Source organism: Paroedura picta, chromosome 11 (genome assembly GCF_049243985.1).
Source record: "Paroedura picta isolate Pp20150507F chromosome 11, Ppicta_v3.0, whole genome shotgun sequence".
Lineage (NCBI taxonomy): Eukaryota > Metazoa > Chordata > Lepidosauria > Squamata > Gekkonidae > Paroedura > Paroedura picta.
Window position 1 is genome coordinate 40,490,854 of NC_135379.1, and position 13,200 is coordinate 40,504,053.

General features: G+C 44.5%; 1 protein-coding gene across 1 annotated transcript in view; it reads right to left on the bottom strand.

Annotated features, from left to right (window-relative positions):
* ACAD11 (acyl-CoA dehydrogenase family member 11) overlaps window positions 1-11,950 on the bottom strand; it is a 35,615-nt gene extending 23,665 nt beyond the window's left edge. The window contains exons 1-7 of the mRNA XM_077303941.1: window positions 11,614-11,950; window positions 8,221-8,320; window positions 7,127-7,252; window positions 6,249-6,410; window positions 4,082-4,246; window positions 1,141-1,288; window positions 733-854 (exon numbers count right to left, since the gene is read on the bottom strand). Coding sequence (XP_077160056.1) covers window positions 733-854; window positions 1,141-1,288; window positions 4,082-4,246; window positions 6,249-6,410; window positions 7,127-7,252; window positions 8,221-8,320; window positions 11,614-11,948 — 1,158 coding nt within the window. The 5' untranslated portion in view covers window positions 11,949-11,950. The remainder of the gene's footprint in view (window positions 1-732; window positions 855-1,140; window positions 1,289-4,081; window positions 4,247-6,248; window positions 6,411-7,126; window positions 7,253-8,220; window positions 8,321-11,613) is intronic.
* Window positions 11,951-13,200: the final 1,250 nt, after the last annotated feature.

The following is a 13,200-nucleotide window of genomic DNA, read 5'->3' on the forward strand; positions in this document are numbered from 1 at the left end:
CAGTCACTTATATCCAGTCCACGACACAACATCCTTGTGGCTGCCATTTGTATTATGAGTACAGTTGCCAACCTCCAGATGGTATCTGGAGATCATCTGGAATCACAACTAATATCCAGAATACAAATATCAGTTTCCCTGGAGAAAATGGCCACTTTTGAGGGTGAACTCTGTGGCATTGTCCTCTGAGGAGCTCTCTCCAAATGTCCCCCTCCACAGGCTCCAACCCCCCCCCCCCAAATCCCTAGGAATTTCTCAACCAGGAGTTGAGGATTTCATATTACGAGATGAGAGTTCTGCAACTCCCAAATGCACACAAGTCCAATTCTTATTGCAACTGGAGTTGTTAGTTCTGTTGTAAAAATTGTGTGTAGCAACATAAATTTTCCAACAGTCGATAGTGGCCCCCTAGGGGCTGTTTTGATCAAGAATACCATTGCGGGGGTTCGGATTTAGAATTCATAGTTGAAAATAAAATATTTATCAAAAATAGAAGGCTCGAGTTTTCCCACCAGGTGTGCTGTCAAGAAAAGTATGTGTGTTTCTTAAATTTGCATGCAAATAATATGGTCTCCCGCCCCAGCTTCCTGTGCTTGGTATTATGTAGTTTGGCCTTAGTGGTCTCAAGTGTGTGTAGAGAGATTCTCAGCTCTTTAACAACACCCCCCCCCTCCCAATTCTCGTGCCTGTCTCTCCAACTTGGATTGATAGATTTGTCACTGCTTAGATTACCTGGCTTATTGAAGCCATTTTAAAAACTGAAAGGGCAAGGAAAAAATTCAAGCTGGATAGAGAAGTGGTGATACCCCGGCAGCTGGTATAAACAGAGACCATTTCTTCAAATGAAGGAATTCCTAGGGAAAAGAAACAGATGAGAAACTTCAGTTTGATATGCTAGTTTTAAAATTAATTTGAACCAGTTACACTTCCCTTTAATGATGCAGAATACTGAGGCCCTCTTTTCTCATATCCTAGGATAATGACCTTTTCTCATATACCTCTTTTCTAGGATATACTATGAAGTCGCAAGTACTTGGCACGTTACAGCAGAACTGACCTATCATTCTGAAAACTTGTAAACCTACATCACATTTTAGGTGAGAGAAAAAGCAACTTTTGTTTTTACAGGTGGATGCATACCTGCAATGCTGCCTAAAATCTGGAAATTCTTTATATTCACATTTTTCAAGTCTTTTGGCCAAAAATAGAAAATGGCAGAGTAAGCGAAGTCTGCTATTGGATGCCCTGTGGTGGAAAGCTCCCAGTCCAGCACGGCCACGATGCGGGCCTTGAAACGGAGAAACACAGAAGTATTTAAAAGAAACGTCAACAATGAAAAACTGCAAACCAGTTACCTCCCAGCCCCCTCCACTGGTGTCAACTCAGAAAGGCGAGAAAGGTCAATGTCTATACGAACCAGGCGGGTCTCCACATGCATTTCTGCTGGCCCTGTGCAGAGCTTTCCTAGACTGTGCCAGAAGGTGTTTGTGGGGGAATCCCTCTCCATGAAATGAGCACAGCTAAGTGTATGCTGACTTTTAGCACTTCACAGTACCATCTGTCACATTCCTCAAAAATGCAAACATGGTTTTCCTTCCCCATTTTATGGACAAAAGGCCTCAGCTCCAAAGGGTAGCTGGAGATCTCTTGAAATTCCAACTGGTTTCTGGGCTACAGGGATCGGTTCTTCTGGAAAAAATGGCTGCATTGGAAGGTAGATTCTATGGCATTGTGTTTCACGGAGGTCCCTCTCTTCCTCAAATCCTGCCCTCCACAGGCTCCTTCCCTGAATCTCTAGGATTTTCCTGGCCTGGAGGTGACAACCTTACTCAGTCCTGGTAATACCACTGGGCCATGCAGAGGGGACAGTCCTTCTGATTCCTTCCTGACAACCCTTGTCTATTCCTAGCTAGTTCACTGGTTGCCCCATGTTCTAATCTAAGAAGAGAATCTCTCTTTGGAATATCCTTGCTGGGGAAATCTGCATTAGAGTTTGCCCCTGGGACGTTATATGTAAGAAGAGCTTTGATTTACATTTTTTTGCGGGGCCAAATGGCAGGGGCAAGGCTTTTCTAACCTTCCCCTACCACTTCCATGTGTCCCAGCCGGTCATTTGCCTCTCCTCCCTACAACAGGTATGGGACTCTACCACTTCACCATTTTCTCTACCATGAACCCCCACCAATAACCCCTAGCATCCCAGGCTGCACCCAAGTTGGATACATCCATCATCAAAAGCATGATGGAATATGGTTACAAGAAACTCCTGGAGATCTGGATTTAAAAAATATTTTGAAGAATATTATTCTCATGAAAAGCTATGCATTTCAAGTCCTGCTGCAAATGCAGCTGAATACAGCATAAGCATCTTAGAAAACAACAACATGCCTCTCTGAACATGGTCTTGCAATGCTCACTCTCTGAAACAACAATTTGTAGCCTGGGACTTGAAATTTCATCTCTCCACCAAACTTAGCCACAGTAATACTTGTTTGGCCAGGAAGAGAGTTGATAGCACACAAAGGCATGGGTGTTTTTTCCATTTGGAACACAAAGGGCATAAAGACATGATCTTTTTCTATTTTTCATGGCAGGTGCAGCCACATTGTGTGTAGCCTCGGCACATTTGGGCGCCAGTTGTAGTGGGTATTTCAACATGCACTAGAGCTATGAACCAGCAAAGTCCACTTCTGACGAGTGACGGATATCAGTGGGGCATCCATTTGTCAAAAAGAACATGAAATTATGTTGAAAAAATAAAGTGACAAAATTATAGAACAGTCTGTTTTCCATCAGAAGCGCTATTTTAGGTAGTTACTAAAACAACAGTTTGAAAGACAATCCATCCAACTACTCTAATCCCATTTTATTGGAGGGGGAGTACCTTGATTGAAGGTGGCCACACTATAGCCAGTGTCATAGCAAGAACTTCAGTATCCACCATTTTTTAAAAAATGACTAGACTTATCCTCTCCCTCACTCACAAAAATCAATTGATTTTGAATGTATTGCACTGTACTGGAGAATGACATTGTCAATTTGCAATGTAAGGGGAGGAGGGGGCTATACAATTATGCAGCACAGACACAAGCCACTGGAAGACCCACCAAAATGAAGGGTGTTTATGTATCCTTGCTGAACTGATAGAGTGTGCCCTATGGCATGATCTGCTATACCCAATTAGTAGCTTCCCGTTGTACAGAATGAAATTCACCCTTTACTTTTGTGATTCGGTAAAGATTTTATAGCTGAGCTCAGATCAGATACTGCTTACTGGTATATGATTAATTATGCACAGTCTTGACCTTTATTCTGCAGGCATTGCACAATTTGTGATTTGTGTAAGAAAAGTTTAACTCCACAAACTAGGCGGCCCAGAAGGACAGGGAAAAAAGCTCCAAAGGCTCCCTTCTAAAATAATCACAAAAAATAAAATAAAATTGAGGAGCCGAGAGAAAACATGGCTTGGATGTGTGGGTGGCAATTAGGACATTTCTGAACATCTGAATCTGCTTTATACTCAATCAGACCATTAAAATCCATCAAGGTCAGTACGGCCTACTTTGACTGGCAGTATCTCTCCAGGGTTTCAAGCAGGGATCTTTAACATCTGGTTCTTTTAACTGGAGAAGCCAGGGCTTGAACCTCGGATCTCATCATGTTGAGAAAATGCTCTAGGACAGGGGTAGTCAACCTGTGGTCCTCCAGATGTTCATGGCAGGGCTCATGGGAATTGTAGTCCATGAACATCTGGAGGACCACAGGTTGACTACTCCTGCTCTAGGACTAAGCCCCAATCTTTCTTCGACCTTGTGTTCAAAGGCTAGATGTGCAACTAAGCCCTCCCACTGTGACATTGTCAATATCAAAGGGATCAAAATCCAGCAACATCAGGAATTAATTACCATATGCTATGTCTTGCTTTAGATATGAAATCCCAAAACAAGACATGACAGTTTGAAACATTTTTCTTGGAAGAAAAGAATATTGCCATTCTGAAGCACTCAGTAGGGAGCGAATCCTGATATCAAAATGCTTTACAAACACACTACAACCACATTTGAAGCAATATGCGAAATACCTCTGTGGGATGAAAGATGATATTGTCTATTCTAAAGTCCCCATGAATCAAATGTTCTTCATCATCCCCAGCCGGCAGGTTGTTCATTAACCACTCAGCTAAATCATTCATAGCTGGAATGTCCATATGAGCAGCTGCTTTGTACTGTTTTCTCCAAGTCAACACCTGAAAACAAACCCCAACAAATTACTTAGCAGCAGGTAGGGGTGGGGGAAACATGCCTGGTTGAACTCCAACAATATGCAATTAAGAAGAAATATTGCCAATGGAATCCAAAGCTGAGCTCAGGGTGAGACCCTTTGCTAGCCCAGTGGGATTTCTGATGTCGTCCTTTCAAATTGCTGCATCCTGTTCACATATCATATATGGGGTACATTTTTCAACACCATTTGTAATTACAAGGGAGGTGCCCTTGAGAAAAACATGTCTGAAGTTGCCTTGTATCGGACAAAGGCAAATTGTTTCATGGTATATTGTAACCTGGGCTGAATATCTGCACCGAGTTTTTATTCCAATCCATCTACACTGAATGCGATTTCCATTTTGATTTTGGGCGATTTAAATTCTTTATCTGCAACAAGCAGAACTGATCTGGAGTGACCCTACTTTCCCCCCGCGATATCCTGGAGTGGATATAACTCTCAATATTTGAAAAATCAGCATGAGCAAGCTTGTCTGCTTTCCCCAAAATAACTTGCTACCGAGCCTCCAACGCTGTAGAAAATCCCTGATTGGCCAGGACATCAGTTCCTGGTTCCCAGGTTGCAAAGCTTCCCTTAAAGGGGAAGCCCTATCTTCTCTCGGCAGAAGCTCCAGAAGCCCTAACCTCTCGGAAGAGATTCTCCTCTTATTTCCCCTTCCTCTGCTGTCTCCAATCCTCCCCCCCTCACCATTCTGAGCTTCCCCAATCTTGTACAGAACACTTTTCTGTTTCAATTGGGGGGGGGGGATAGAGGAAGACCCGAGTTCAAATCAATCTGAATTCAGCAGGATCTAAAACGGAATAAACGAAGTAAGTGCAGATTCATCCCTGGTCTATAAAATTAGAAGTCCAATCCTTCATATGCTTCTGTGGAAGCAAATCCCACTGACTGAATTATGAACGCTCCCCAAAATGAGGTGACTGCACAACAGAGATTCCCTCAAACTCCGTTTTATGATAATGCTAATGTATTTCTGTGGGTGTCAAGGACTAGATGTAATACAAACATTCTGCCTCTTGGACAAGTATGCTTAGGATAGCAGTCCAAAGGTGAGGCTGCCTCTCTCTCTTGCTCATTCACATTGGTTCATAAGTTCACTGCCTCTTATACAGATGACTGACTGGCACAGCTAACTAGTCAAGTAATTTAAGGAAGGAGAAAATACCGAAAGATCAGCTATCACTTCAGGACTCCCAATCCGATTAATAAGTCACCAGGTAGTCAGGAGCCAAGGTGAACTTGATCAGTTTCTTTGCCTAAAATACTAACACCCTCTGCAAACATATATACACTCCAAGAGCAGCTTTTAAAAATTACTGGAGGGGTTTCCCTTGAACAAATTACAGCTGTTGAGCAAGCCAATTATTTTCTACTTCCCATCCACATGAAAAAACAAGCTCATTTTCTCATAAAATATTTTCTTCTAATTTAATTTCCGACACCATCTCCAGGATGCCAATTTTCTTGTTCAAAGGCCAAATGTGGAGAAAAACCATCTTTATCCCCCCTAAAACAATTGTGCAGTATATGGCATTGTAAAACATTTGCCAGCAGAACATTTAAAGGCAGTGTAATCTATCTAATCCCTAGAGCAAGGGTGGCCAAACTGACCATGGACATCTGGAGAGCCACAGCTTGGGTACCCCTGCCCCAGATTCTTGGATTTCAGAGGGAGAATCCAACCCCAGATACTTGGATTTCAGAGGGAGAATCCAACCCTAGATTCTTGGATTCCTGAGGGAGAGTCCAAGGTTCAGATCTTTACCTATCCATGAAGCTCACTGGGTTATCTTAAACAATACACCGTCCCTTAGTTTTACCTATCTCAGAGGGTTGTTGTGCAGATTAAAGGGGGAGAGAATAGTGCATATGCTGTCTTGACCATACTGAAGAAGGATGATATTTACCAGTGCCAAAAACCTGGCATAAGATAAGGTTGATCAATCAATTTGGGAGATCTTTACCTGCCTCTTACAATAACCTGGTCCTCTTCCATAGCCTTGGAGCCCCAGTGAGTTTATGCTGAATGAATGCAACTGGGCAAGAGTTTGTGCTACAGCTATGTACAATGCTGATCTTTCCGCTGGGCTCACTTCAGGCAAGGCAGGGTTTCGGAAAATGCGGCCCTAAAGACAAAAATTGATGGGAAAAGGGAAAGAAATTGCAGCTCTTAAGATTAATTTAATACCATATACAAGTATCAACTGCAAGATCAGAGATTTGGTGTCGACATTCAGAGACATTCATGTGTTACTTCGCCCACATGGAGCAGAATCTTCCGCCCACACAAGGGAAAGTTACTTCACATCTCGTGCTGTGATGTTGGGTGAATAAGGCAAAGTTTGTGCAGATCAGCAATCGTGGCTGTTGGCTTTCTGGTCACAGTTCTCAGAAGTCAACCCAGTAATCACAGATCCTCTTTCCTCTTTCCAGTGGAAACACCTAGTAGGCTGAACCTTAGCAACAGAATATTGCACCTGGCCTTCGTATATAACAAGGGCAAAACTATACATTATAAAACTGGGCTTGATGTGAACAAAAATATTTTGACCACATTTATTCTCGAGAATTTAATCAAAACTAGGTCCAAAAGAGCTACTTCATTCATACCCAAGGACATACTTGGTGGCATTTCTGATGGGAGGTAGGTGGGAGCACAGACTCCTTTATGCATTGGAGTATCTTCTCATGCAGCAGAGGGTGACTGTGGCTTGGAAAGAACAAGTTTTAACACCACCGCCCCAGGATGATGAAACAGGTTGCAGGGACTTTGAAACCTGACCGGTTGCCAGTCAAACCTCAGAATAGTATGCAGTGAATATTCTGCAGTAGAAGTACAAACCTGCACATGTTGCATCACGTAGAATTCTGTTCCAATCACAGAAACATCACTGCAGTATAAAAGGGGCTCAGGAACAGGAAATCCAGCTGCAAACAAAGCTTTCTGGACCCGATATTCTCTGTCAATCTGAAAAGGATAACAATAGGGAATACAACAAGGTAAACATCAAAAGCGAAATCCATAACAAATTATGTGCTTAACGTAGCACTGAAATCAACATGCTAACTAGGTTCTCAAAATGGCAATCATGATTTTAAATATTTTAACCTTTTTTTCCCTCCCTCTATATGGCCAAAAACAATTTACAAATACAATCACAATCAATAAAAACATCCTCACACCCGGTGAAGTCAATAAAACCACCGAACCAGAATAAAAGTCAAGCCAGTTGCTTCTTTCAAAAGCCCCTTTGTTTATGTACATTTCACACAATTTCCTAAATGGCAAAGAGGGTGGGTGCCTTCCTTATAAATCCAGGGAGGTGGTTTTAGAACAAGAAGAGCTCCTTTTCGCTACCCAAAGGAGTCCCATAGCAGTTTACAAACACCTTTCCCTTCCTCTTCCCCCAAAAGACATCCTGAGAGGTAGGTGGGGCTTGGACAGCTCTAAAAGAACTGGACTGTGAGACCAACCCCCACAAGAACTGTGATCAGTCCAAGGTCATCCTGCTGGTTTCACATGGAGGAGAGGGGAATCAAGCCCAGTTCTCCAGATTAGAGGCCACTGCTCTTAACCACTACACCAAGGTGACTCTAACAGAGTAATCCTAAACAGAGTTACACCAACTAAACCAACTGACTTTAATGGATTTGGGCATAACCCTGCTTAGTACTGTACTGAAGTGAACCCTGTAAATATTACCCTTTACGGGTTTTATCTATGTTTAGAGAGATCCACTAGGATGCAGGTTGTAGGAGTCTGCTCTCCATGGACAAGCCTCTCATGAAGTGCACCAAAAACATGAGGAATTCATCCTTAACTTCTGTCAAAATGAGGCATTCCAATGCTGAGCTTGGTAATATCTCCAAAGGAAACCCAAATTACAGTCATGTTTCATCACAGAGAAATTGTAATAACAGCTAGTTTTGCCGTACCTTGTGAGCTTGTGGTAGGAGAGGGCCATGAGGCTTTTTCCTAAGGACGTAGGTGCTATGGCCTTTCTTCAGGTAAAAGGTTGGGTTGGACTGGCCAGAACTAGGCAAGCAAAGATAAATATTATTGACAGTGAGCTGCTGGTTGGAGTGTCTCAATGTGCACTGAGGTTTCAACAAATTGTCAGAAAAATATGATCTTCACTGGACCAACTCTGCTTTCAGAAGTAAAGGTGCAAGCATTCAGATCACAACAAGGTTCTTGACTAGGTTGTCCACGATGAAAGCCAAAGCGAAAACACACTTATCAGCAGCTCTCTTCAAGCCAGCAGAAAACACTATACAAAGGGTTGCTTTCAGAAATAAGCCATGTGTTTTCCTAAACCAAGCTCGTTCTCAGACCGTGCTGTGGTGGGCAGGAGTTCTGTATAAAATTGTGGGATTATGTCCCTTTGAGGAGCTGCACTTCCATGCACAAGAATCTGAGAGTAGCTCCTATGCAGTGGAGGTAACCTGTATCATTACTGGACTTCTCTATCAGAAGACAGAATTATTGTCTTCCTTCTCCCTGCTCTGCACATCAAAGACTGAGGCTTTGCGACAGCAGGATTAGAACGGGTGTTGGGTAATCTTGCTATGAACTCATAATATTAATTGGCGTATGAACACAATATTGCCACAAGAAACTGGGCCAGACTGATTATGAAAGAAATGTTGGGCACACAAATGTCAATAGAGTTCCTGATTTCCAGGTAGGGCCCAAACATCTCTCAAAATTACAACTGATCACTAGGTGACAGAGATTAGATCTTCTGGAGAAAACAGCTCCTTTGGAAGCTGGACTCTCTGCTGAGGTCCCTTCCATCCCCAAAACCCTGCCTTTCAGAGGCATCACTCCCACATCTCCAGGAATTTCCCAGATCATAGAATCATAGAGTTGGAAGGGACCCCTGGGTCATCTAGTCCAACCCCCTGCACTATGCAAGTTAGAAACCCTAGATATCGTGTTTTTTCCTAGTTTCTATGGGAAGGATCCTGTTAGTGCTGCAGTGCTCATGGAAGCAAACTCCCTGCATCAGAGCCTGCTATGTGCCATTAAAATGTGCCCCCGGGGTCAGCATCCCCTCAGGACCAGCATGCGGGTAGGACTGCGGTGGGAGGACAGAACTGCTGCAAATCAGTATTGCTCATTTTCTGCTGGCAGACTCTCTCTCCCTCTCCCTGTCAAATAATAACAAGCACTCAGTAATGCCCAATACTAACAAAGCTACAAGGAGCTAGCCAGATCTTCCAACAACCCATGCATACGGAACAAAGCTCCTTGCAGCAATATTCTCCATTCACTACCCAAAGGAGTCTCAAAATGGATTATAATCCTTCCTCCCCCCCTCCCCCATAACAGGCACCCTGTGAAGTAGGTAAGGCTGAGAGAGTACAGAGAGGACTGCTCTGTGAGAACAGTTCTAGCTCAAGGTCACCGAGCTGGCTGCATGTGGAGGAGCAGGGAATCAAACCTGGCTCTCCAGATGAGAAGCCGCCACTCTTAACTGCTACACCAAGCTGCACCAAGAGGATAAAGCAGGGGCCAAAGCGGGTTCAGTTAGAGGATCCAGGTCCAGAGCACAGGGTCCAAACATCTAGGCAGATGCTAATTCACTAAATAATAAAAGGAGGGGGGAGAGCTGGAACAGAGCATGCACCTATAATTTATGCTTGTGTACACTCCCAAAGAGACCCAAGTTCATATACCCACCCAGCAATAAAGATTACCTTGGGCCAGTCATTCTCTTTCAAACTAACCTAGCTTGAAGGGCTGTCAAAAGGATAAAACAGCTGAAGGTAGAACCATCCATTCTGTTCTGACTCCTGGCTTTATTTAAGCTATTTACAAACCCACCTTTATCCCCCCCGCCCCCCAAAATTGGGGCCTCAACAAACAAAAGATGACAACCACTTCTTTCAAACAAAAATAACATTGGGTTATCATTGTCTCGTAAACAGTCTCCTAAATAATTTTGTTTTACAGCCCTTCTAGAAAAGCTTGTAAGGTGGGAATTTTCTGCATGTCTTCCAGGAGACTGTTCCACAGTATAAGGTAAAGGTATCCCCTGTGCAAGTACCGAATCATGTCTGACCTTTGGGTCAGTGTTTCAGTGTTTTCATGGCAGACTAGATACGGGGTGGTTTGCCAGTGCCTTCCCCAGTCATTACCGTTTACCCTGGGTACTCATTTTACCGACCTCGGAAGGATGAAAGGCTGAGTCAACCTTGAGCCGGCTGCTGAGATCAAACTCCCAGCCTCATGGGCAGAGCTTTCAGACTGCATGTCTGCTGCCTTACCACTCTGGGCCACAAGAGGCTCTATTCCACAGCATAAGGGGCTGCTAAAGAAAAGGCCTGGGAGCAGACAGACTTGGGCTCATCCTGCACACGTTGAATAATGCATTGCAACGTGCTTTTGTAGCTGAATCTTCCTGTGCAAACCAGAAGAGACCCCTTTGCTTGGGTACTGCAGGAGGGAGAGGGTGAAGGAGTGACCATACAGGCTCACACAGGGAGAAGCAGTCCTTTAGGAAGGTGGTTTTGAAAAACTAAGCACCAGCACCATGAGTTTAACACAGAAACCTAATAGTAGCCGGTCCAAAGGTTTTAAAACAGGGCCAACAGCAACCCAAAACTAGAGAGAATATTCCATCCGTTGCACAAAAATAAACTGCCCCCCAACATAGGACATGGCCAGACATTCGAGTCCTGTAGCACCTGAAAGATCAACATTTCCCATGGGCATTGTCCCCGAGGAAGTGTGTACATGCCCACCAAAGCTCACACCCTGAATCAAACTTAGGTTGATCTTAAAGCTGCCGCTGGACTCTACAATTGTTCTGCTGCTTCAGACCAACACGGCTACCTGCCTGAATTTCCCACGCGGTAAGCCTTCCTGAGTCAAAAGACCCCGTTAAAAAAAAGATTAAAACAAGAGTGCCGGGTATTAATTAATACCCTTAAACAAGGGTATTAATTTCTGAGCCAGCCAACTTGTGACCAAAAAAATCCATTGTGCAAGGACAGTGGGGCCAGAAGCAGCCTCGCTTTTGCACTCTTTCCTCACACAAGTTCCCTGGAGCACAATAAATTCAGAGTCCAGGAGCACCAACAAAGATTTATGCAGGGCGTGAGCTTTCGAATAAAACCTGAATAAATCTTTGTTGGTCTTAAAGGTGCTACTGGCTAGCCATTTTAATCTAGGTTTACTGGAGCACAGCCGTGGCCCGAGCCCCTGCAAGCACGTCGCGAAAAGCTGGGGAAGCAACAGGGTGATGATGAAGGCGCGACTCAACAGCCCACAGGGGTCCGTGCGCGGCTGCGCTTCTGTCGGCCGTCGCGGGGCGCCCTTACCTGTACTGGCGGACGAGCAAAGCCCCGGGTGGCTGCAGGGGGAAGCCTGGCAGGTGCCGGCTCAGGTGTTCCTCCAAGGCCCCCGGGTCAAAGCGGTGCCGCTCCCGCACCTCGGTGGTGTCCGGCTCCGCTGCCATTCTCACCTCGCCACCGCCGTCGGTCGATCCGGACGCCCAGCTCGCCACCTCGGCAACTGTTTGGCAATTCCCCTTCGGCCCAGCACCGCTAGCAGCGTAACCTGCTCGCGGCCAGGGCTCCAGGAACGGCGCCTTACGCAAAGCGCGTAGGCTGTTTGGAACGAAGCCCGGAGCGGTTACAGATACTCGGCGGCTCATTACTTGCTAACTTCTCTTGGCCGGCGGCTGCGGCTGGAAGGTGGCGGTCAGGGGTTGGTCATCATTCCGTCCGCGAAAGTCCAATCAGAGTCCAGTTGCACCTTTAAGGCCAACAAAGATTTATTCAAGGCGTGAGCTTTCGAGTGCAACCATCATGACGGTGGTAACTTACCCCACTCCTTCCACCCCCAAAATATATTTAGGCGTCTCCTGGCCCTTGAAAGACTCGTGGAATGTATTCCAGCACAAGCACTCTGTTTTGTTAACTGTTTCATTGTTCAGGAACAGGGAGACCCCTTAAACCAAGATTTTTCACCAACCCCTCCCCCCAAAAAACAACAACAACAACAGTCAAATATAAACTTGGACTCTGTCCTTTTCTTACCAAATTTCTCTGTGATGTTGGTGGGTCCCCCCCTCCCATATAAAAATGTCTGGCATATGAAGAAGTGTTGCCTTCTGCTGTATACATTTGAGAAAGTTGACTCTAATCAAGAAAGCAAAGGATGGGTAGTCTTGTCACACACACACAAAAATTCCTGTTTGTGCTTCTTACGCCACATTTAACAAGGTGTGTACCGTCAAGTCTCAGCCAACTTAGGGTGACCACATAGGTTTCTCTAGGTCAGAGACAGGCTGAGGTAGTTTGTCATTACCCCCCCCCCCTTAATAAAGACCCTGAAATTCCTTGGTGCTCTAACCTCCAAGCACTGACCAGGGCCTACCCTGCTTTGCTTCCAAGCTCTGATAAGATTGGGCTAGCCTAGGTCATCCAGGTCAGGGTTACAGATTTAGAATTATTGACATGGAAGGTTCTGCAACCATAATGTACATCCAACTACTATAGGCATGCACTAGTCTTTTTTTTAAAGATTGGTTATTATGCCTACTCCAGCTGTCAAATTCCATTAGGCAGGTCCAATGACAAATGATCAATCATACAACTGGGCAACTTAGGTGAGTTGCTGACCAAATTACCGGGAGTGTTTCAAATCTCATTTCTAAAACATGATACAACTGTAGAAAGGGTGGAAAAGATGGGATGGCATGATAGGGAATATCTCAGAAGGCTAAATCAAAACTACTAAAGAACGAAAACTTGCTGTACGCACCACAGAATGCTATTGGATGTGAAACAGCAAAGACACACAAAAATGATGTATCTAAAATTCGATAACCGTGCCCAAACAAAACAACTTCCCTTGTTTTGGGAAAGCCTTAAAGGTTGAAATAAGCAACAGAGAAATCTTGA